The sequence below is a fragment of the Macrotis lagotis genome, chromosome 1, assembly GCF_037893015.1.
Source record: "Macrotis lagotis isolate mMagLag1 chromosome 1, bilby.v1.9.chrom.fasta, whole genome shotgun sequence".
Classification (NCBI taxonomy): Eukaryota; Metazoa; Chordata; class Mammalia; order Peramelemorphia; family Peramelidae; genus Macrotis; species Macrotis lagotis.
In genome coordinates this window covers 500,326,733-500,353,446 of record NC_133658.1, presented here as the reverse complement: position 1 = coordinate 500,353,446, position 26,714 = coordinate 500,326,733, and the positions used below count along the sequence as shown (strand labels likewise).

The 26,714-nt window shown below is 33.0% G+C and overlaps 1 protein-coding gene across 1 annotated transcript in view; it reads left to right on the top strand.

Annotated features, from left to right (window-relative positions):
- NCAM2 (neural cell adhesion molecule 2) overlaps positions 1-8,469 on the top strand; it is a 229,607-nt gene extending 221,138 nt beyond the window's left edge. Inside the window, exons 17-18 of the mRNA XM_074232316.1 lie at positions 812-931; positions 7,643-8,469. Of these exons, the coding sequence (XP_074088417.1) occupies positions 812-931; positions 7,643-7,751 (229 nt within the window). The 3' untranslated portion in view covers positions 7,752-8,469. The remainder of the gene's footprint in view (positions 1-811; positions 932-7,642) is intronic.
- The last annotated feature ends 18,245 nt before the right edge of the window (positions 8,470-26,714 follow it).

The following is a 26,714-nucleotide window of genomic DNA, read 5'->3' as shown; positions in this document are numbered from 1 at the left end:
TAGAGAGATATGAAGAATGTGATTTGATATTAAAGATGATGACTGTTCCATGAAGAATACAAAATGACTATTATTTTCCTTAATTGATTTAACCTGAATTTATTAAGGATGCCTAAGATTGTATTAGTCATTTTAGCAACTGTTGCACATAGAACATGGAAGTGTCTGTAATCTACTGGAAAGAACCACTGTCTAGAAGTTCAGAAATCTGGGTTCTAATTCCCACATTGCCAATGGTTCTCTAGATCAGTCACTTCATTTCCTTTGGCCTCAGTTTTCTCATCAGTAAGTGAAAGAATTGGATTAGGTCTCTTTATCAGCCCTCGAATGCTTTGATCTGTTTCTTCTAGGGGGCAGCTAGGTAGCACTGTGGATAGAGCACTGGCCTTGGAATCAGGAGTACCAGAGTTCAAATCCAACCTCAGATACTTAATAATTACCTAGCTGTGTGACCTTGGGCAAGTCACTTAACCCCACTGCCTTGCTAAAAAAAAAAATAAGATCTGTTTCTTCTTTAGAAGATATATACCTACATTATCCAAAAAGCTACAGCAGGAAAAAAAAAAGTACCATTCACAACTTTTGAATATTCTGTTTCTTGCAAACAGTATTCTAATAAGTTATATATTTCCAATAATTTTATTTCTCTCTCCTCTGTACTGAGCCAAAATTTAGGGACTTACTTAAGAGACAAATTCTTGAAGGTTCTCCTAATCTGGAAATATTGTTCTCTGGGATTTAAGTTGTATCACAAAATGAATGATATTTTTATTACATTATGCAGGTTAAGATTTTTTTCAATACTTTTTAGGAAAGATGGATCAAAAGAACCAATAGTGGAAATGAGAACAGAGGATGAAAGAATTACCAGTCATGAAGATGGAAGTCCAATAAATGAACCAAATGAAACCACTCCACTCACAGAACCTGAGTATGTAGTCTAGAATTTTAAATTTTATTTGAATAAGCATTAGTGAGATCCCTATTGTATTTTAAAGAATTTCATGCAATTAAAATTAAATTATTGTAAAAGTTATTTTAAAAGTATTATAACTATGAACTTCAAGGGTGCATTGTCTTTTGAGAAGCATAACAATTTAGTTGAATGATGCCCAGCAAAAAATCACTTATCAACATATAGGAAGGAACTTTTTCGGGGGGGGGGCAAGCAATTAGGGAAAAGTGACATACCCAGGGTCACAAAGCTAGGAAGTGTCAAATGTCTGAGGACACATTTGAACTCAGGTCCTCTTGATTCCAGGGCAGGTCTTCTATTCAAAACTACCTAGGTCCATTTGGTTAAATTCATTTAGATATCATTTACAATGAAATCAATGGGAAAAGGTAAAAATTAATGCAAATAGGAAACTTAATCAGTCTTTAGGTTTATGTACATATCTATTTCAGTAAACATCCAAAATAAAATATCCAAAATAAAACAAATTTATTATTTTTAAATATATATATGTACAAATATGCATATATACATTTATTCATATATGCTTTTATCTATATATATGCATTTATATAAAGAATGATATTTAAATATACATATACTTTCCAACCTATGACTTCTTCAGAATACAGAACTCCAAGCTGGGAGTCTATGTACTACTCTAAAGTTTATAGCTATAGAAAACTGTCTAAAGCACTGAGTTTAACTGAACTGCCAAAGGTCACACAGCCAGTAAATTTCAGAAGTGGATCTTAAACTGAATTCTCTCTGACTCCAAGACTGACTATCTATTTCCTGTCATAATTATATATATCTAACATTTTACAGGAGACATCCCATGTATCATGCATGGGGAAAAACCCAGAAACTGACTGATCTCAAAAAGTTCTCTGTGGCATAGCCCACTGTTTTGTATATAAATATTAATACCAGATGTCTGTGCAGTGCAAAGGGTCTGTGTTTTCTTTGATTTATTCTCAACCCTCCAACTAAAGTGATATTGAAATGCTTACAGGTCATACCTCCTGGGCCAGTTCACCAACAAGATTTTTTCCACTACTACCAACTAACACCACCCCTCTTCATACAAAAGGGATGGAATTTGGTTCCCGAGACCAGAACCCACCTTTTCAGGGACATCATGGTTCTAATTGGCTCATTTTTCTAGGGGAAATCTAAATGAGCCTCAAATTTGAGTATTAGCATTTTGGGGAGGAGAACTATAAGGTTCTTCACAAAATAAAACTGCTACTTGATAGACCCCATATTAATTCCCCCAAATCAGAACGGGTCTTATCAGATCTTAGCATAGATAATCTGAGAAATAGAAAACCCATATACCCTGAATTCAAGTAACAATATACCTGCTGATAGTGGTAACAAACTCATTCTAATTTATTTGCATTCCATTTTATTTTATTTTCAATTTCAGATTCTTTCCTTCTCTCCTCCCCTCCACTACTCATTGAGAAGGCAAAAAATACAAATTACACTACAAATATAAAGACAGGCAAAACAGATTTCCACATTAGCCATGTTGAGAGAGAGAGAGAGAGAGAGAGAGAGAGAGAGAGAGAGAGATTATTTAATCACAGTTCTCTATTGGGAGATGAATGACATTTTCATGAGTCCTATGGAATTGTGTTGGATCATTGTATTGATAGAGTTACTAAATATTAGTTATTGTGTAAATTGTTCTCCTCACTTCACATTGCATCAGTTGATTTGTCTTCCTAGATTTTTCTGAAACCACGTCATCATTCCTTGTAGCACATACTGTTTTATTACATTCATACATTCTATAAATTGCTTAGCCATTCCTCAATTGATGGACATCCTCCCAATTTCCAATTCTTGTCCATGAAAAAGAGAGCTGCTATAAATATTTATCCCTTTGGAGTATAGATCTAGTAGTGGCATTGCTAGGTTAGAGGATATGCCCAGTTTAATAGCTTTTTGATCATAGTTCTAAATTGCTTTCCAGATTGGTTGGATCAGCTTACGTTGAATGCATTGTTTCTATTTTCCCATATTCCTTCCAATATTTTTCATTTTCCATTTGTGTAATCTTAGCCAGTATGATACATGTTGTCTTATTTTGCCTTTCTCTAACTATTGTTAGTGATTTAGAGCATATTTTCATGTGACTATTTATAATTTTAATTTCTTCCTCTGAAAACTGCCAGTTCCTATCCTTTAACCATTTATCAATTGTGAATGGCTCTGTCCTTATTAAATTTGATTCAGTTCCCTATATATAAGTAAAATGTGACTTTTATGAAACAAATTTTCTGCAAAGATTTTCCCTAATTGCCTGATTTTTTTTCAAATTTTAACAGCATTAGTTTTATTTGTTCAAAAAAAATTTAATTTCATGTAATCAAAATTATAATGTTCCTTCCCCCAAAACTTTCTTCCTTTTCTTTGGTCATGAACTCATCCCTTATCAGAAGATCTGACAAGTAATTTCTTTCAAGTTCCACTGATTTACTTATCCATTACCCTTTATATCTAAATCATGAACACATTTGGAGCTTATCTTGGTGCATGTTTATGTATGTATGTGTATCTAAATAGATACACACAGACAGACAGACAGACATAAAGATATACAGTGTGAGATGTTGGTCTCTGCTTAGTTTCCTCAGAACTTCTTTCCAGTTTTCCCAGCAAATTTTTCAAATAGTGAGTTCTTGAAGCAATAGCTTGTACCTTTAAGTTTGTCAAACATTAGGCTACTGTACTCATTTTTTCTGTATATTGTATTCTTAATCTCTTCAATTGATCACCCACTTTATTTCTTATCTAGTACTGTTTCAATGATTACATCTTTGTAGTATAATTTTCTGTTACTGCTTAGACTCCCTTCCTATTTTTTCCTTAGTTCCCTTAATAATCTTGAGTTTTTTTATTTCTCCAGATGAATTTTGTTATTTTTTCTAACTCTATAAAGTAATTTTGATAGTATGATATAGCACTGAGTAAATTAATTTCAGTTGGATTATCATATTTTATTATATTGGCTCTGCCTATCCACAAATAATTAGTATTCCTTCAATTATTTAAATCTATTTTTATTTGAAAAAATTCATTTTTAAAAAAGAAAATCAGGCTACCATCTGCAGTGGGGGATATTAAATTAGAACACATAATAAATGCAAAGTGCTCTGCAAAACAAAGTGCTGCATAAATGTAAGCTATTTTTATAAACATTGTTGTTATTGTTATTTTGCATATGATGTAGCAAACTGCTACTAGGTTTAGACAGTAGCACTGAACTTTTTCTCTCTCCACTAAGGAGTCCCCTCTAATCTCTGGATCTATATATTCTGTAACCAGGATGAGACTTAGGGGAGCTTGACCTCTTTTCCAATATCCCAGTCACCAGGGGGATATTGCTTTTAGCTTAGATTTGATTAAAGTCTAGTTTGAGAATAATAATTTACTCAATGTGTCATTTATTAATATCTATTTATATCTTAACAGGTATTGCTGTCTATCTTATGTATAAAAGAAATGTCTAACAGAACCCGTATTGACAGAAAGACTTAAAACAGGATTTAAAAATTGATAGCTGCTATATTCTCATCTGGAAGTTGACATATAAAATCCATCAAAACACAAAGCATGTTATAAGACTACTCAAATGACGTTTCACATTTTATCTCAACTCTGTATTGTGCAACTTTATCCAGATACATGCCTTCTGTCAAGCCCAATCAGGATTTGAACTTCTACTGCTATTAGTGGTATCCAAGGTTGAAGTATCTATCTCAAGATCATCGCTTTGCCACCTAAGCAAAACAAGTCCACACATATCAATGGAGACAAGATGTGTGTGTATGCATATTTAAATATATGGATATATGTAGTACCTAGTGTTTATAGTGCCTTTATATACATAAATACATACAATTGATGGAGACATTTAACTGAAAAGGAACCCTAAACACTCTGTCTTTGGTTCACACCTTCATGAGAGCAGAACTTCTCCTTCCTGGCTCCTACTATAAAAATATTCATGTTCCCTTTTATCAAGGGGTCATAAGATGATCCATTTTCATTTAATCTTTCTTTGCTTTTGGAGAGCTGTAATAATACATATTAGTAAATATTTCTTATATTTGTCCCAAGTATTCAGCCAACCATACCAATAAATAAGAGTTTCTGTCTTTTTTCTCCTCAAAGTCCTTAGCTATCTGCCATTCTTTTTCTCTGTCACCTTTAATGCACCTCTAACTACATACACCCAAACCCTTACCAAAAAAGGCAACCAAGAACCCTTAGAGAAATTGGATTCTCTTGAAAATATGCTCATTCCAATGCAGTATCCAGCTGACTAGTCTTCCTGCCACAAATCCCTTTCCACTCAAAACCATCTTCCATTTAATCACCAAAGAGATTTTCCTAAAGTATAGGTTCAGTCATGTTACTCCTCTCTTCAATAAACTTTAATGACTCCTTATCACATACAGAATCAAATACAAATCCTTTGTTTGACATTCAAAGTACCTCCTAGCCTACCCTCAACCTCCCCCCAAAAGACTTTCTAGTCTTCCTGCACCTTACTTTTCACTCTATACTTTTCAATTCCAGTGACAGAAGTCTCTTTGTTGTTTCATTACTAAGCACACCATCTCTCAACTCTGAGCATTTTTGCTCTCCCTCCTCATCTTTGCTTCTTGGCTTCCTTGACTTCCATCAAGTACAATCTAAATTCCTACCTTCTACAGGAAGACCTTCCCAACATCTCTTAGTCCTGGTGCACTCTCTCTCTGTTCATTAATTCCTATTTATCATAGGATGTATGAGTGTACTACTGGCATCAGGTTCAAGCTATCTGAAAAGCAACTGGAGATGGAAAAATGGAGGTAAGGAAAGAGATTGAAGCAGGATAGTTAGATTTAAGAATCATCAGCAGAGGGAGTAGTTAGGTGACTCAATGGCTAGTCAAGAGGACCTGAGTTCAAATATAGCCTCAGAAACTTATTAACTGTGTGGCCTTGGGCAAGTCATTTAACCCCAATTGCCAAAAAGAAAAGAAAAGAAAAGAAAAGAAAAGAAAAGAAAAGAAAAGAAAAGAAAAGAAAAGAAAAGAAAAGAAAGGAAAAGAAAGGAAAAGAAAGGAAAGAAAAGAAAAGAAAAGAAAAGAAAAGAAAAGAAAAGAAAAGAAAAGAAAAGAAAAGAAAAGGAAAAGAATCATCAGCAGAGAAATGGATATTTAATTCATGATGACTTATGTGATCACCAAATGAAGTAGAACAGGAAAAATGAAAAGGGCCAGGAGAGAGCCCTGTGGGACACCAATGGTTATTGAGTATGATGTGAATGGACATGCAGCAAAGGAGATTGAAAAGGAGCAGTCCAATATATATGAGAACAGAACCAGGTGTGGTGTCTTAAAAAAATTAGAGATGAGGAGATGGTGATTAGATAGACACTGCTTATCATTTTAAGGAACACTCCATTTACTCCTATGCTCTCAAGTATTAGAGATGGTGATTAACAATGTCAACAGCTGCAGAGAAGCCAAGAAGAATGAGGATCAAGAAGAGGCCATTAGATTTGACAATTAAGATATATCATTGGGAACTCTGGAGTGGGTAGTTCTGGCAGAATGATGACATCAGAAGCTGGATTATAGAAGACATGGACACCTCTATTGTAGATGACCTTCTCAAGGGGTTTAACCACAAAGAGCAAAAGAGATATAGGATAATAGTAAGCCAGGACCTCTATCTTATGCCCTCCCTGGCATTCAAGTTTCATTCAAAATCTAAACTTTTATAAGAAGCTTTTCCCAATATTCCTTAATGTTAAGAGACTTCTATCTGTTAATTATCTTCGATATAACTTGTGTGTACTTTGTACGTGGATATTTGTGTGTTGTCTCCTCCACTGAACTTTGAACACCCTGGAGAGATTACATTGTCTTTTGTCTTTTTTTGATATTCCCAATAGGGCAGTTAGATGGTGCAGTGGGTGGTGCACTGGCCTTAGAGTCAGACAGATGGGAATTTGAACCCAACCTCAGATGCTTGATACTTATTAGCTGTATAAGCTTGGGCAAGTCACCTAACTCAATCACCTCACAACCAGGACCATCTCCAGTCATCCTAATCCATATCTGACCACTGGAACCAGATGATTGGAAGAAAAAGTGAGGCTGGTGACTTAGTACAGCCTCCCCTCACTCAAATCCAATTCATGTGCTTGTCATGGCATGACCTTCCCTGATGTCATGATCTATTTTGAAAATGAAGGATGATCAGTATTCCCAGAGGATAATCAATATTCCCAGACTTAGCACAGTGCCTGGGTGTCTGGCAATGGTTGATTAACAAATATTTACTGACTGATTGATATAATAGACACTTAATAAAAGTGCCTTATTGATGGTCAATTTTTAGTGTCAGTTTTTTGTCGAATTTTATCAAATTTGATGCTATTTCCTATTAAAATATAATACTAAAGTCATATGAAGTTAGTTTAAACTTCATTATAACACACATCTATGTAAAATATCCTTGTGTTTTTCATAAAGGACTAGTGATTATTGGTCATCAATATGATGTGTTATCCTAATGTATTACAGCATTCCTTTGTTTGATCCAAGCAATTTAGCAAAGGAGAACATACTGATTAAATTACTTTTTAACTATTGTTTCTTTCCTTATTTCTATGCAGAAAACTACCATTAAAAGAAGAAAGTGAAAAAGAGGTTTTAAACCAAGAAATTATAGAAGCAAAAATTTCCATTGATACAACTCAGTCAAAAGAAGATAGCAAAGCGTAACAAGATTACCACAGCAAAGACAACGACAACAACTTCAAACTGAAGTGACCCTGTAACCAAAACTATAAAGCTCACCTTAATTTCTTGGGCAACTTTTTTATCAATACTCTATAAAGATGATCAAACTATTCTGGTCCACAATATCTTTATACTTTTGTTCATTTTGCCTCTGTATGTATTCCTGACTGACAACTCTAAGATATCATTTTGATCAATCAAGTGAAGTAGTGCAATTTATTACAAAGCTGAAATTTGTAAGGAAATACATTATTAAAATATAATTCTAACCAGACACTATATTCCATAGAGGAGATTCAAGTTAAACTAATAAGAAAAAAAGCATTATATTTTCTTGAATCTGATCTTTTAAAAAATAGAGCAGGTTACCTTTAAAATGAAAAGTGAAAAGACTTACTAAAGGTCATTTGATTATAATGAGAAATTTGGCATACCTGTGGCCTAGAGGGATATTCTAATCTTTGACAGTAATAACTGACAAAACTTGAGATTGCAATATAACTATAGTGCAAGTTGATTTTTGATCTTTAATAGAGTGAAAAACTAATCAGCATGTGATGCAGATCAAAATGATTATATTTTGATGAAAGATATTGTTGCCATATCTGAAAGTGTATCTTAGAAAATCCCTCATGTTTTCTGCTATTTCAACATATGCCATATCCATTATAAAAAAAGATAATGTTTAAAGTGAAACCCCAGAAATCAAAATGAAAATAGACTTATGATAGATTCAAATAAGTTTAAATGAAAACATTTAATTTGTTACTTTACCTTAACACATATATATATGTATTTAGATTATTTTCATTTTTTTAGTGTTTTTATCATGTCAAGGAGCCATGATTTTCAAATATATCAAATGACATCGTCTGTAATTTTTACAGATGTATTCTTAATCTTTGTCATGCATATTGTGCTTTACTAGTTTTAAAAGTCTGTTCAGGGATGATTTGAGGTTAAAAGAAATATAAGAAATACAATTTGACTAAAATCAAAAAAAAACTTTCATGGGTAAATATTTTATGTTTCATTATTTGTATTTGTCTCTTCACACATTAACCCAGTGCTGGCACAGAGAAGGCATTATTAAATGCCTGTTGATTGGTTGATTAATATGAATCAAAATATATTTCTAGTAAGCATTTTTACTATGAATATTAACTTTATTCATTCTAAATATAGTAGCTTAGAGATAGAATTCCCTGATCAGCTATCTTTTCTCTTGAAAGTCCTTATATAGTCAATATAGATATGCTAATGTCTCCTGTTTGGAATAGTATTATTTTTAGGCCCCAATCCAGAAAAAATTACAAGCTATGCAAAGTTCCCAAAGGAATAAAAAGATTATTAAATTTGACCTTTATAAAGGGCAAATTAACTATGTATATCTCTAAATAAAAATATACCCATAAAAAGATACATGTATATATACTATATATGTGTTTGTGTTTATATACACACATGCACACACGCACACACACACACACACATACCTACATGTATATGTATATATTTATATCCATTGGGAGCAAGTTTTAAATATCCCTACTCCCAAAATATCAAAATTCTCTTCAGCATTTCAAGTGATGTCTTATAACTCTAATATTGAAGTGGTAAAAGACATCTTCTTCATCTTTGACTGCTTAGAGAAATGATCCTAAACAAACATTGGGTGAATTTTTCACACCTGTCAAGAATGGCTGCTCTGGAATTTTGTTCTCTTAAAGTAATGGATAAATAAAAGTATGGTGCCAGCAAGAAGCTCCAGCTTCGGTTTCAAATTAATTGCCTGAAATATTAAATCAAGCAAAAACAACTATTTTTTTAACCATTCCACTCCCATTTTGGATATTAGTTAAGACAGAACTCATTTTTAAGGCAATGAGATGCTGATTAGCCATAGCTCCAAAATGGAAACTGTAGTTATAGAAAATCATTCCTTCATATCTACTATGAAATTTTCTCAAGGAAGAATATTGTTATTACTATAAAACTACTATAGATTATGTACAGATCACAAACCAATTAAACCATCCTTACAGATCTGACCATGTAACCAGTTGTTTAACCAACAATTTTTTAAATTAATTTGTTACAATGACAGTCAAAATAGTCGAGATAGTTTGTGCTTTGGGAGATTAACATTCCCTGGATTAGACTTGTAAATTGACAAATTAATGACAGAAAAAGAATTAGAAAACCTGAAATATCTAGAGAATATGCTTATTTTAATAACACTTGTGAGTCTATCTGAGTTGGAGAGAGTTGAGTGACTGGGTGCTGGAGCTTTTCTATTCTTTTTTTCCTTCTGGAAAGGAAAAAAATCAAATCCTTCCTAAATCTTATCTGTCTTCCCTAAAAGATAGGAAGGGCAAAAAGGTAGTTTATGGTGTGATCTTGTTTTCATTCCTCTCCCCTGCTTCTTTCTTCTCTGAAGTAAATCAATCATACCCTATTATAGCTTATTTTTAACATGAGAGCTAATATTATGGCACTCAAGTTAAGTCCAAGTCTTTCCTCTGTTATGTGATTTATGGCATTAATATCAAATGAAAGTTTGGTAATTCAATCTAAATAGCCCAGAGCCTATTTGAGTTAGTCAAATTCAAACAGAAGTTTGGCTCTCTGCCATAATTAATTTTATTTTTTTTGAATTTCCCTAGCTACTTACATTCCCCTTTTCTCAACATGGGTTAAGTTTATAGTATAAATTTTCATGGACAAATCCAAGTTTATTTAAGAAACAAAATCAAAATACAGGAAATATATAATAGAAGAAAGAAAAGTATCAGTATCTGGTAATGAACAACCACAGGGAGAGGAAGATAAGAGAAAAGTAGACATTTTGGAACTTCACTCCCCCTCTTGAAGAAGCAATTACAATTCATTGCAAAATGCCTGAAGGAGAGAAGCCTTGTTCTACTTCAGTTTAAGTCCTATGTGGAAGTTGAGCATACCATCTTGAAGCTATTGGTGCTTACTCAGTTCCTGCAGTATTCCTTCTCCCATCTTTGTGTCTTTTTCAGAATTCCCAAGTGTAATTCAAAGTAGACCTTCCAGCTCAAAGATTATTATAGTCAAAATGACTCCCAGGGCTGAGAGGAAATACTTGTCATTCTGAAATCACAAATCCTGAGTCAATTCTCAAATCTATTTTTATTCTAAGCTTCTGCGATACTTTGAGAAACAGAGACAGATTTGTGTGTTGCATTAATGAGAATGATGTTTTCCTCATTTCTTTGGGTTGTACATGAAAGTCAGTCAATGGATTTTTCTTTTTATCCATAGTTCAGCCTCTTGCCATTCATAATAGATAACAATCTGAAGTGAATATTATTTGGGATAAACACAGGCATTTCCAGGTAGAATCTATTTTCTCCCTAAGTAGTCCATCCCTCTTGCCCTTAGAATTAGTGCCATAAGATCAAGACAAAATCCTGACTGATTTTTTTTTTACACTGCAACAGAATGGTCAAATATGTCTTCATTTGAAGAAGTTTGCCATTAAAGTTGGCTTATAATAATTTTTAAAACATAAAATTGAAATAACATATTTTAAATTTTTTTTCTTATTTTAGATGAGTTACACAGATAGCTGTATAAATATCACTTTTACTGTCTGAGAATAACATTGCATTAGCATAAATTTTCAAAAAGAGTTGACTGAATATAACTGACAAAGCTGATAAAATAATCTGAATTCTATACTTTTTTAAACCAGAATCTCATTTCAAATAGTGGCAGCTCTTGGTAATTTAAATGAAAATAGGCAATGACAATCACATTCAAGAAGAGATTAAAGAAAAGAGTAAAGACATAGAATGATCAAGTCTTGGAAGTATACCAAGAGGCCATCCTATCTAACCAATCATTTTTACAGATGAAGAAATTGAGACATAGAGAGTTTAAGTGACTTACCCAGGACCATAGAGATAGTAAATGGGGTAAACTTTAAACCCAGTTCTTTTTTTACTCCAAAACTAGCTCTCTCTCTCTCCACTGTTCCATGCTGCTTCTCTCAATTTTCCTTTACACTGGCATGAATGAATTTGTTATCATATTATTAAAATTATTTGTAAAGGAATTTTATGGATCCTATGATACACAATCATATATATATATATATATATATGTATTTGATATATATATATATATTTCCTGAATTCGATCAGAAATATTATTCCATTGATTCTAATGCTTAATATTGATAATTCTTTAATCTTTATAACTTTAATACAAAGTAAAAAGCTACATTAAAAACTGATATAGTAAATTCTACTTGATATTATTTTCTGAACTGAGTATTATCTTCAATTCAACAATCATTAAAAAAAATACATTTAATGTTTTGGAGAAGGTCCCAGGGACAAAAAAGGGGAAAAAATGAAATAGTGTCTACCCTCAAGAAACTTAGTCAAAAGAAATTAATAAAGAACTCATTTTGCAAGTGTCTTTTATTCATAAATAAATTATTTAAGTGCCATATGTGAATTTTAAAACTTAAGCCTTGCATGTATTTTCTGTTCTTCTAAAAGAGCTAATTATGTATTTGTGCTTTTGATTGATATGAAATTGTTTTATTAAAGAAAAAACTCTCAATTTTCCCACAGATCTTATTTAAAATAGTTTCAACTTTAATTGATAAAATTTTACCCAAAGATATGACACTTTGATAATATGCATAAATTTATTTTCACTAGAAATTTAATTTTTAATCTTCAATGTGCATAAACAAATTTTCATGAATAGGAAATATAAAATAATAATTGAAATATACATGGTGATGATAAAGTCCTTGTGCAACTTTAAACTTTAATAGTTTTGTAATGAATATGATAGAAGCCCACTATAAATGTTACGTAAAAGCTGCCATATTAATGTTTTAAAGGAATTCAGTTTTATTTTTAACCTTCACCATTACTGCCATCATTTTTGACATGTTTTTAAAGCAATTTTTAAGTTGCTGCATAGTAATTTCATGAAGTGAATTTATGAAAAGAAATGGAATTTAGCTAACATAAAATTAATAATGAATATACATAAAAATTTAAGAATTCACCTTTTATGTGATTTACAATGTACTTTTATCATGTGTACACCTGAAGTGTTTAAAGCTGTACTAAGATTTTATAACCACCCTTTTATGAACTTTTCACTGAGAGATTAATCTTTTTTGTTGTTTCTTAAAGTTCATCCATCTAGTGACTTCCTTCAGATTCTGTGGAAGCTAAATTTTGAAAATGGTGAGGAATAGCCTCAATACTATGACTAAAAATTATTCTTTAAAATTTAATATTTTAAGCTAGTTTTTAAAAAAAGCATTTTCTAATCTAATTTAAACTTTTTTTCTTTTTCAATTTAAAATTTAATTTGAGACCACAAACTTTCTTTTGGTGTTACAAATGGGGATGGAAGTGAGGGAGATTGAATTGGAGCACACTCCTTGGAGCATGCATGAAAATAGTCTTGCAGGGTCTATTCCAGGGAGCTTAAATGGAGCTGTACCAGCATACTCCTCCACATTAATTCCTCCACTAAATAGTCATGCATCTTGAATAATCAATAGATTTGATCTTTTGCTTCAAATGATTACTCCCTTTACTTATGCTATTAGTTTTTTACAAAATGTATTTTGCTTTTTAATTTGGAAATATTAAAATGTTCATTTCAAATTCTTTCAGATTGTTGCACAGATTCAAACTGGTCCTTAAAACAAAACATTGGGTGAATTAAAAAAAATTTTCAACAAAAACATCCTAACTAACTTTATCTTTTAAAAACAAGGCCTTCTATATATTGAAGTATTGTTTTGTTTTGTTTTTTAATTCCTGCCTAAGATAGTTTCCATCATTGAAAATTATATTAAAGAAAACTTTCTAAGCATATACCATCAATCTAAAATTGAACATTTGTTAAAGTTAAAATAGTGGCAGGTACAATTTCAAATCTAACAGTTTAATATAATGGAAATTTTTCAAGCAGAACTATGATATCTGAGCTGTTACAGTATTCCCAGGTAAAATTAGACCATTTAATAATAAATTTACTAATGCATATTCTATATTATTAGAAACCAATACCATAAACATTAATGTAGTAATATTTCCCTAAAAATAAAAGTCTGTGACTTCAAATAAAGTGAAAAAAATTAATATTTAGTTTATATTTTTATAAATATTAATGCATCCTGTACTATAATATTCAATTTTTTTAAAATTATCTTAAGACAATCCATAGTTTAATATATCATTTGGCCAACAAGTTGAATAAAATATTTAGAAACTTCTGTTTTGCAAGTGTTTGGAAAAATTGCAATATTTCTGCTACATAATGTACGTTTTTAGAAATGTAAACATGATCATTTAAATTAAGGAAAGATCAATGTTTATTTATATTTAAAGAATCTTTCAAACTTTGGTGATTTCTTATGATTAAGAACTAAATATATGCAAACAGATTTAAATTGATATGTATGTGAATATTATTTTCAAAGAAAATTTAAAAAGGAAGAAATATTGAACTCAATCCAGGGGAGAAAAAAGGTTTAGGTTTTGAGCCCAGACTAAAGAACAGGAGACAATACACCAATGAGACCCAGTGATTCTATTTTGGGTAACCCCTAGATTCAAGCCTTCTCTGTTTGCATAAGACTTTTTCTCCTTAATGGATAGAATAATTATTATTCAATGCCATGTACCTGCATGAAGGACAAAATTTGATTCAAGAGCTTGGGAGAAGACACTCTCCTTAGTCTTTAAGAAGGCAAACTTGAAAGTCAAAAATAGAAAGAAATTAGGCATGTGGTGAGGAGAAAAGAAATACTTCCCAAATATGTCAACCTTCCAAAATCTGGTATTTTTTCAAGGTATGGAACATTAAATGTCTTTTCTTAAAGAAGAATACAAAAAGAAAATTTCCTCTTCCAAACTTTTGAGCTAACTCTATCCCCTCATTGTTCAACAGTGTTCTCTCTATCAGTTAGAACAGTCTTATGCAAATACACCAGGATTGAATAGGTTACAATCATAAAAAAAGTTACTTTAAAGAATATCACATAACATAAAAGACATAGTGTTTAAAATATCATAAATCTTTGGTTCCTGACTGTTGAAAGAATGCTGTTGTTCATGGTGTAGAGTTTGCCTTTAGACCTTGCTATGAACATGTAAACTATTAGAAATAAAGACACTTAAAACACTTTGTATGTGTTTTCCATTGTGTGTACAGTACATGTTAAATACCTGTCATCTTTCAATAGAATTTACTTAACATGTATACTTGGAGTGTATACTACTCAGATTCTGTGTTGATAAGTATGATATCACAAACTTAGTTTTTTTTCGGTTTAAAATAATATGTCCCTCTGAAATGCTGTAAATGTATATTTAAACTAAACTGTAAAAATTATACTGAGAATGTTGAGATTTTGTATTTATGAAATACATTGAAAGTATGGATTACAGTATATCAAAATTATTTGTCACTCTTCACCATTTGTAAATTAATAGTAAAGATTCTCTTACTTTAATAAAGTGTTGCATTTATATTAATTTTGGAAAATATCTCTGCCATGAATGGAGTTATAACTTGAACACTTTATTTCATTTATTTAGAAAAATCAAAAATATCTTCCATTATATCAATAATCAAAGGTGGAAATGGTCCAGAGATCATCTAGCATATCTCCAAACCAAATCATTAATCTTTTCTAAGACATGTTTCAAAAAAATAATTTCTTTTGACATTTTATGAATCAGTTTAAATATCAATAGCATACTCTTCGGAGTAATATAAGTTATATATAGAAGAAAATGAGGGTTAGACACAGAATAACTCGAGGATAAACCAAAAATATCTGCTAAATACATATTTGAGTTTATCTCTCCAGTGACTATATAGGTAATATCATTAAGGAGTTTTGTGGACTTGAATGACAAAAACAACTATTTCTTTAGAATATACTTACTTAGATTTATTCCATATAAAATGTGACTGATTTTTTTAAAGAAAAAATAACTCCTCTCTCTTCACAAAGGAACAATTTTCTAAGATTCTATAAATAAGTCATAAAATATCTCCATGTAAAACAAATATTTAATGGGTTACTTCCCTAATTGCAACTTAAACTGGTAGTCTGGGTATCTAGAGGGAAGCTATTTTCATGTCAGGATGATATGGTTACATCTCATCCCATATGAAAAATCTGCTTGAGCAGTTAGGATTGGATGTGTATATTGTATGGTTGCCTGCCTGGAACAAATACAAAGGAAGAGGGTCCCATTATAAGGGATAGACATGTGGAAAAGAATGACTCGCTGCTACCTCAGTGTTAAAAGTCCTTCAAGGGATTCTTATGAGATCCCCCTTTAGGTATAACTCTCTGAAGGCTTCTAGAGTTGGTGTCTGAAGTGGAGACCTGAGGTTGCTTGTCCATAGTTTGACTAGTGTATTCTCAGAGTGCCTTTCAGGTTCAGATGTTGCCATGAGCCATAATTGCTCCTGGAACACCACTGCTCACATAAAAGGAAAGTTCAAATCTTTCAGCCTAACAAAGTTCACAAAGTAGTCCTCTGGATTGGAAAAGAGAGAACTCAGTGTCTCCTCATCTTCTCCAACTTCACTTCACATTCTCCCCTCACTACCATTCATTCTCCACTCAGCCAGCTATCAAACTGATCATCCTAAAGCACAAATCTGGCCATCCTTGCCCCATTCAATCAGCTCCAACCTAGTGACTTCATGTTGCTACTTGTATCAAATAGAAAATCAACAATTTGACTTTTAAAGCCCTTTATACCTTGGTCCCTCCCTTCCTTTCTAGTCTTATTCTAGTTTAGTCCCTCTTACATCTTATTCCTTCTATAATTGAGTGATAATTGAACAAGCTGCACAATTGAATTGTTAATTGAACAAGATATTCCATCTCTAAATAATGCATTTTCCCTGAATTTATCCCTTGCCTAGAATTCTATCTCTCCTTGCCACCTCCTGGGTTCCCTTTAAAAGGCCATTTTGTCTGGCACAGACCCTATGCTAACTGATGTTTGTCCTTCATTCTCGAAGAAGACTGTGACTTCAGGGAGGTGATACCATGACAAGCACATAAATTGAATTTGAGTGGGGGGGGTGTGCTGTGTTTAGTCTCACTTTCTCCTCCAGAGCCATCTGGGTCCAGTGATCAGTTATGAATCAGGATGACTGGAGATGGCCCTGGATGAGAGGCAATAAGGATTAAGTGACTTGCCCAATGTCATATAGCTACTATCAAGTGTCTGAGGTTGAATTCAAACTCCTGTCCTCCTGACTCCAAGGCCAGTGTTCTATCCACTGTCCACCTCCACTGGAGATACAAAGAAAGTGGTGGGGGGGAGGAGAATCTTTATTCTCAATCAAAATATAAACAATTAAGTATAGACAAGTTATATACAGGATAAACTGGGGTAGTCTTAGAGGAAAGGCAATATGTTTAAGTAGAACTGGGAAAAGTTTCTGGCAGGAGGTGAGACTTTAGCTGAGATCTGAAAGAAACCAGGGAAGTCATCAGATGGCAATGAGAAGAGTTTCGGGCAAGGGACACAACTGGTGAGTGTCTTATGCTAGGAAAAGCAAAGAGGCCAATGTCGATGAATCAGAGAATCTATGGTATGGAATAAGGATTACTCCTTATACTGAATAGGTCTACATTTCTGCAAAGAAAGGTCCAAGTTATGAAGGACTTGAAAAGTCAAGAGTTCCTATAATGGATCCTAGAAGTAATTAGAAATCACTAGAGTATATTGTATAGGATTGGGGGAGAAATAGTAATATACCCAAAACTATGATTTAAGAATATCAATTTGACAGTTGAGAAAGGGATAAATTGAAGAGAGGAGAGACTTGAGGTAGGGAGACCTAGTCCACCTCAAGGTGGCTGTTATCATAACCCAGGTACAAGGTGATGAGGATGATATAGGTAAGTGCAGAGTAAACACCCCAAGTGTTCATATGGACTATTTATGCCCGACCTGTGATAGAGCATTGTGAGCTCATATTGGGCTGATCAATCTCTGTCGTACACACTGTAATTTCTCTCAAACATAGTGATGTCATTTTGGTCTTCTTCAATAATGAATAACAAGAACCAATGATGAAGATCTGTACCAGGATGGTGGCAACATCAGATTTGAGGAAGAGGCATGTGGGAGAGATATTACAAAGACAGACTGAACATGATTTAGCAACTGATTGACACAGGAGATGAGAGATAATAAGGTGTTGAGGGGTGACCACTAGTTTGCAAACCTGAATGACTGGGATAATGGTGGTACTCTCAAAAGTGATAAAGTAATAAAGGAGTTAGGAAGTAATAAAAGAGTTAACAGGGGTGGCTAGGTGGTGCAGTGGATAGAGCACCAGCTCTGGAGCCAGGAGTACCTGAGTTCAAATTCATCCTCAGACACTTAATAATTACCTATCTGTGTGGCCTTGGGCAAACCACTTACCCCCATTGCCTTGCAAAAACCTTAAATAAGTGATAAAAAATAAAATAGTTAACAATAATAGTCAAAAGTAATCAAGAAGTTAGGAAGAGGGAAAAATATGAGAGAAAAGTTAATGACCCTAATTACAGACATGTTGAGTTTAAGATTTCTACAGGAAGTTCAATTCTAGATGTTTAATGTGATTTGTGATTTGGATATCAAAGGAAGGAAGGAAGGAAGGAAGGAAGGAAGGAAGGAAGGAAGGAAGGAAGGAAGGAAGGAAGGAAGGAAAATTAAGTATGGTGCTATTTTGTTTTATTCATGTAGGTTATGTATGTCCACTTGAGTCTGTCTAAAGATGGTTTAAAGGGAGGCAAAAATAGATATCCCTAGCCCCACCCACCCACCCCACCCACATTCATCCCCAAGAAAGACTTTAATTCCTAACAGAAGAAGGAGAATGCTGGGACCAGAATGTGACTCTTGCTCTTTTTCAGAAAGAGGAAGTACTAGGCTAGAATTAGAACTATTTGTTCCCTTAAATATTTATCAGCCTAGGGGACATAAATTTTATGTTCAAGTTCAAGTTCTGATGGCTATTTTTTAATGAGAAAGGATGTCCCCAAGCTTTATATCCAAGATTTGACCCCCTCCACCAAAATGACAAATCTATAATGAACACAGAACTCATTTTTCAAAGTCAAAACAAAATCAAAGCAAGTATACATAGGAGAATACATACTAGACAATACCGCTTGAAGGAAGATAGATAGTTCAGTCTAATCAAAAGAAAGAGAATTTCATATCTAACTCTAAAGGAAATTCTCCAATACAACAAGCTAGGGGTAATAGCATGATAGATACTGACAGCCCCTCATGTTAGCTTCTTCCAAGTCTTTTTCCTCCTCTGAGAAATTAGAGATTAGAAAGAGAGATAGAATCCCACCTCTTCTCTCTCAAAACTAGATGCCAAAAGATCTCAGATCTCTCTTTAGCTCTCACCAACTCCTCTCACTGTCACAAGCTTGGAGCATTGGCTAATCACTCTCCTCCAATGAGTGGAATTAAGAAGGGAGGGAAAGAAGAAGGGAGGGAGAAAGAAATGGAGAAAAGAAGGAAGAATAGAAGAAAATATTTATGAAGCACCTAATAGGTGCCAGAAACTCTACTGTCTTGAGAATATAAATATCAGCTAAAAGAAGAAGTCCATTCCCCCAAGGACTTTACCCTCTAATAGAAGAAAACAACCCACAAGAGGATGAGCCAAAAGCTAAGAAGCACAGTTATAAAGTCCTGAGAAATTCAGGAGCAAAGTCAGAAACGGAATAGAGGCAGGCCAGCGTGAGTCCTTCCTCAAAGTGAATACTTTAGGAGGAATTCATCCACGGGAGAAGAGGGGCAGAATATATGGAGTAATATTCCATAGTGAGTTGCTAAGGAGGCTGTTCCAAAAAAAAATGAAACCCCAAGAATTGAGAAAAGTTAAAGATTGAGACCTCAATAGAAGAGAAATGGTTTTGAAATTGAGAGAAAGTTAGGAATAGAACTGGGAGGGAAAGATTAGGGATAAATAGATTTTTTAGAATCCTCAACATTAGAGATGATAATCAAATCTATGTGCATTGATAAGATCACCAATTGAAATAATATAGAAATCAAGGGTCCAGGACAGAGTCTTGTGGGATACTCACTTTTATTGAGCATGACCTTGATCTTTATTCAGCAAAGAACACTCAGCAAGAGAGGTCCAACAAATAGGAGCAGAACCAGAAAGAATAGTTATAAAACTCAGAGAGAATGAAAATATACAACAGTGAAAAACAATCTAAAAAAAGAGAAGCAGAAAAGCAATATTATTTTTTGTGGAAGAATGATGAGTTGTTTCATTTGCTCTCAGAAAGTAGAACTAAGGGCAAAGTGTGGAAGTGTTTTTTGTTATTGAATTTTGTTTGTTTTTAAAATACATTTAGACTTCATATAATCCAAATGAGTAGAGGTTTTCAAAAAGAAGAATAGACTCTCAGGGCAGAGAGGTGGCACAGTGGATAGAGCCCCTGCCCTGGAGTCAGGAGGACTCGAGTTCAAATGTGAGCTCATATGCTTAACAACTAACTGTGTGACCTTGGGCAAGTCACTCAACCCCACTACCTTGCCAAAAAAAAGGATAGACTGTGTTAGGAAGTAGTGGGGTCTACCTGACTAAGGAGCTTCAAAGGCAAAGGAGAGTCTTTTGAAATCTGATGGATCCATTCAGCATCTGAAATTCTGTTATTCTTGTGATCTCCAGGGACATTGGTTTCTTGCTCCTCCCATTGCCCAATCAAGTAATTTTACCAACTGACCCCCATGCCTGGAATTCCCTCCCTCTTCATATTCTTCTGGTCTCTCTGATCTTCAAGTCCCATCTAGAATAGAAAAGCAATATTATTAAAAGAAAACATGATCTTTATTCAAGCAAACTATCAATCTTAGAGAGGAAATGCATGGAGACAACTTAAGGATAAGAAGTTTCTCAGAAGAATGTGACAAGTCAAAAAAATTACTTTAATTACTTAATGAAAGAAATAATACAAGAAAATAGTCAGGGAATGTCTGAACACAGAAAAACAAATCAACTTAGGTATTAACACTCTAAGAAACATAATAATTAAGGTTTTTTTAGGTTTGTTTTTTTTTTGCAAGGCAAATGGGGGTTAAGTAGCTTGCCCAAGACCACACAGCTAGGCAATTATTAAGTGTCTAAGACTGGATTTGAACCCAGGTACTACTGATTCTAAGGCCGGTACTTTATCCACTACACCACCTAGCCACCCTTTAATTAAGTTTAATAATTCCAAAGAAAAACATAAATTCTTCAAGCAACCAGGAGAAAGATCTTTGAATTTAAAGGAAAGGAAATTCAAATAACATAGACTATTTTAAACCCCCAAGAATTGAAGGAAGAAATGGAATAATGTGTTAATAAACATCAAAGGTGACATATTCTGCAAAACTAAGACCAATCATTCCTGAAAAAAATAAAAAGGAGGTATTCAAAAAATAACTTCTAAAATAACTTCTAAAAAGAATACTAGATCTGAATAAATCATAATACAAAACACAAGAAAGATAAACAAATAGGGCAACCAAGGACAACAACAAAATAACAAAAAATATTAAGAGATTCTGAAAGTAAACCAGGAGACAAAGATGAAATTAAAAGGTAAACAGAAATGATGGTGAAAAAACAGGCCCTTTCAGGTCTTATTATGGATTAAATCTCACAGAATAGAACCTCAGATGAATCAATGCTTTCTGGGACTAAATTATTAAATGGAATTGCAAGTAAAATGAAGAGGAGAGTTGGGAGATAGTCAAAGCTTAACAGTGAAGAAGAAATCTTTCAATTAGTTCCAGAAAAGATAAAATTTATAGGGGAGCAGGTAAGGAGGTAAAGAGAAACTGAAACTGGGGGAAAGAAAAGAGAGGGGAATTCCAACTTAAAAAAAAATAAGCAACAAATAAAACAAAAACATTAAAACAACTGGAAGAAAAAAGAAGTCTAACTCTCATGCTAATAGATTAAAATTACAATTCAGTAAAATAAAAAAGAGAGACAAATAGGATAAAAACCCCATAATCATGGGGTTACAACAAGTAATCTACAAAATACTTTACAAAATGTAAAGTTCTAGGAATACTAGGAATAGGGGCAGCTAGGTGGTGAAGTAGAGCACCTGTCCTGGAGTCAGGACAACCTAAGTTCAAATGTAGCATCAGATCCTTGATATTTTCTAGCTGTGATACCTTAGGCAAGAAATCCTAGGAACAGTAATTGAAAAAAAAAGAAATAAAAAATGTGAAGATAAACATAAAGAAGATAAAACTCTCCCTATTTGCTGATTATATAATGGTTTACCCGTATTTCATAAATTATTCCCAGAAACTGATAATCTGATGAATTTTCTTGTGAATCCATAAGGATCAAGAGTTTTTTTCTCTTTTTCAGTCCTTTTGGAGCTAAATCTATTTCCTTTCCTGAGAGTAAATTAAGATCTCTATCTGATCGATCTTGATAGGTTTAAAGGTATTTTTTAAATTTTTGAACATATTTCTGTTTCTTTTGTGTTTTCAGTTTGTTAGATTAGTATGTTGTTACTCTTTTTATTTCTTCTGGTTTTACTATGATTTTATCTTGTTCTTTTGCTATTTTGTTAATTTAATTTTCTATTCTTTTCAACCTTATTGGCTAAGGGTTTATCAATTTTATTAGTTATTTTCAAAGAACAGATTTTATTTCTAATACTTTCTATGATTTTTTGTTAAAAATTTACCTATTATCTTCTAATTTTTAAAATCACCTAATTTGTACTTATTTTAAATTTATTGGCTTTCTAAGTTATTAAAATTCATACTGAGTTCATTAATCCTCTTTTTTCTATTTTGTGAAAGTATGTTTTTATAGATATGATTTCCCCCATTAGCTGCATCCCAGAAATTTTGGTATATTTTTTTCATTATTATTATTTTTTTAAGTAGCTCAGTGGATAAAATGGTGGGCCTGAAGTCAAGAACACCTGTGTTCAAATGAAAAACCTCAGTAACTAGCTGTTTGATCCTAGGCTAGAGTCAACTTCTGTCTGCCTCAGTCGCATATCTGGAAAATAGTGATAGCAATATCTCCCTATCTCTCAGGATTGTTGAGAGAATCGAATGAGATAATATTTATAAAGTACTGAGCATATTTACATAATAGGTGCTATTAAAAAGGCTAGTTGTTATTATTACAAAATGGGAAACCAAGAGTCCTTCCTCAATAGATAAGTCATCAAAGGATAAGAACCAACAATTCTCAAAAGAAGAATTGCAACGATTTCAGAAAAAAAAGTTCTGAATAAATAACAAAACAATAGTAAAGCTTTTTTCAGACTCTGAAAACTAGCAAAGATGACAAAAAATGGAACTCGTGTTGGATGCACTGAGAAAAGATGTCATACTCATATGTTGTTGGTAGAAGTGTGAATCAGTATAATCATTTGTTTTAATTTTTAAAATATTTTTTTACCCAATTAGATGTAAAAACAATTTCAACATTAATCCTTGAAAATTTTGAGTCCCAAATTCTCTCTCTACCTTTCTTCCTCCTCCCCAAGATGATAAGCACCTGGTTGTGTTACACATGGACAAATCATACAAAACATATCTCCATATTAGCCATGCTATCAATGAAAACACAGACACCATCCCCCCCAAAAAAATCATAAAAATGAAAGGAAAAATAGCATGCTGATGTATTCAGACTCCATCAGCTCTTTCTCTGGAGGTGGATATGAATTTTTATCATGAGTGTTTTGGAAATGACTTAGATCATTGTTTTGCTAAGAACAGCTAATTCATTCAGCATTAATCATGATACAATATGGCTGTTACTATGTACAGTGTACTGGTTCTGCTCACTTCACTTTGCATCAGTTCATGTAAGACTTTCCAAGTTTTTCCTGAGGGCATTCTGATTATCATTTCTTATAAGAATATTTCATTACAATTATGTTCCACAGAATATTCAGTCATTCCCCAATTGATAAACATCCCTTCAATTTCCAATTCTTAGCAAAGACAAAAAAGAGCTGCTATAAATATTTTGGCAAAAATAGTTATCTTGTATACAGATGTAGTAGTGTTTTAATAGGTCAAAATTATGCACAGTATTATGGTCATTTGGGCATAGTTACAAATTGCTCCCCAAAAGATAGAATCAATTTACAACTCCACCAACAGTGTATTAGTGAACCAGTTTTCTCCCATCTCCTCCATCACATGTCATTTTCCTTTTCTGATCAGCCAATCTGATAGATATGAAGTGGTACCTCAGAGTTGTTTTAATTAGCACTTCTCTAATCTACAGGGACAGAGCATTTTTTCTTATGACTATAGATAACTTCTATCTGAAAACTATATCCTTACTCCCCATTTATCAGTTGGGGAATGACTTGTATTCTTATAAATTTGAACAATGAGACCTTTATCACAGACACTTGCTATAAAAATTGTTTCCCAGTTTTCTGCTTTCCTACTAATCTTAGCTGCATTGATTTTGTTTGTGGAAAAACTTTTGAATTTAATATAATCAAAATTATCCATTTTACATCCCACAATGATTTCTATCTCTTGGTCATAAATTCTCCCCATCTCTATAGATCTGGAAGGTAAACTATTCCATGCTCAGTTGAGTTGCTTATATTATCAGCCTTTATGTCTAAATTGTGCACCCATTTTGAACTTATCTTGGTTTCTGATGTAAAATAATGGTCTATACCTAGTTTCTGTCATACTGTTTTCTAGTTTTCCTAGAAATTTTTGTCAACTAATACATTGTTGGTGGAGCTGTGAAATGATCCAAACTTTCTAGAAGTAATTTAAAATTACACTCAAAGGGCAATAAAAATATTCATATCCTTTAATCCAGCAATACCAGTACTCTGTCTACACCCTGAAGAGATCATGAAAAAGGGTAAAAACATCACTTATACAAAAATATTCACAGTAGCTCTTTGTGTGTGGTAGCAAAGAATTAGAAATCAAGTGAATGTCCATCAATTGGGGAATGGCTGAACAAATTATAGTATATGTACATTATGGAACACTTTTGTTCTATTAGAAACCAGGAGTGATAGGAATTCAGAGAAGCCTGGAAAGACTTGCATGAACTGATGCTGAGAGAGATGAGCAGAGCCAGAAGAACATTGTACACCATAACAGCATCATGGGGGTGATAATCGACCTTAATGGACTTGCTCATTTCATCAGTGCAATAATCAGGGACAATTTTAGGATATCTGTGATGGACAATACCATCTCTATACAAAGAAAGAATTTTGGAGTTTGAACAAAGATCAAAGACTATTATCTTCAATTTTTTTTAAAAAAAAGTATGTATTACATAATTTTGCTATCTCCTATGTTTTATTTTTTCCTTAAGGATATGATTTTTCTCTCAACACATTCAAATTTGATCAATATTTAGCATGGAAGCAATTTAAAGACTATCAGTCTGCCTTCTATGGGGGGCTGGGGGAGGGAAGTGAGGTTGGGGGAAAATTGCAAAATTCAAAAAAATAAAGAAAGAAAGAAATATTTGTCAAATAGTAAGTTTTTGTCCCAAAATCTTAAGTCTTTGGGTTTACCAAACAGTAGGTTGATATGGTCATTTTCCACTGTATATTGCATAACTAATCTATTCCCCTGATCCACTACTCATATTAGTTAGCCAGTACTAGATTGTTTTGATGATTAACATTTTATAACATAGTATGAGATCACATTTTTCAGTAATTCCTTTGATATTCTTGACCTTTTGTTTTTCCACATGAATTTCATTATAATTTTTTTTTGGTTCTATAAAATAATTTTTTTTAGGTTTTTGCAAGGCAAACGGGGTTAAGTGGCTTGCCCAAGGCCACACAGCTAGATAATTATTGAGTGTCTGAGACCGGATTTGAAACCAGGTACTCCTGACTCCAGGGCCGGTGCTTTATCCACTGCACCACCTAGCTGCCCCTTCTATAAAATAATTTTTGATGGTTTGATTAGTATAGCACTAAATAAGAAAATTAATTTAGGTACAATTGTCATCTTATATTGACTTGACCTTCCCAAGAACAATTGATATTTTTCCAATTGTTTATATATCTGACTTTATTTATGTGAAAAGTGCTTTTTAAATTGCATTCATTCAATTTCTTCTCTTGGCAAAGTAAACTCCCAAGTATTTTATATTGTCTACAATTATTTCAACCAGAATTTTGCTTTCTATCTCTTCCTGCAAGACTGTGTGGATAGTGGGGGCGGCTAGGTAGTGTAGTGGATAAAGCACCGGCCCTGGAGTCAGGAGTACCTGGGTTCAAATCCGGTCTCAGACACTCAATAATTACCTAGCTGTGTGGCCTTGGGCAAGCCACTTAACCCCGTTTGCCTTACAAAAAAACCTAAAAAAAAAAAAAAAGACTATGTGGATATATTTTCTATTCTGCAATTTTGCTAAGGTTGCTAATTATTTCAACTAGTTTTCTGACCGATTCTCTAGGATTCTCTAAGTATCTCATTATATAATCTGAAAAGAGTGATAGTTTTGTTTCCTCATTACCTATTCTAATTCCTTCAATTTCTTTTTCTTCTCTTATTGCTACAGCTAGGATTTCAAGTATAATATTGAATAAAAGTAGTAATAATGGGCATCCTTGCTCAACCTTGAACTTACTGAGAACACTTCTAACTTATCCCCATTACAGATAGTTTGTTGGTGGTTTTAGAATAGATATTGCTCATCATTTTGAGGAATTCTTCCTTTATACTTTTGCCCTCTAGTGTTTTTAAAAGGAATGGCTTCTTGAACTTTTTCTGCATCTATTGAGAAAATCATATAATTTCTGTTGGTTTGTTATTGATATGGTCAATTAACCAAATAATCTTCCTAATATTGATTTACTGAAATGAATCTCACTTT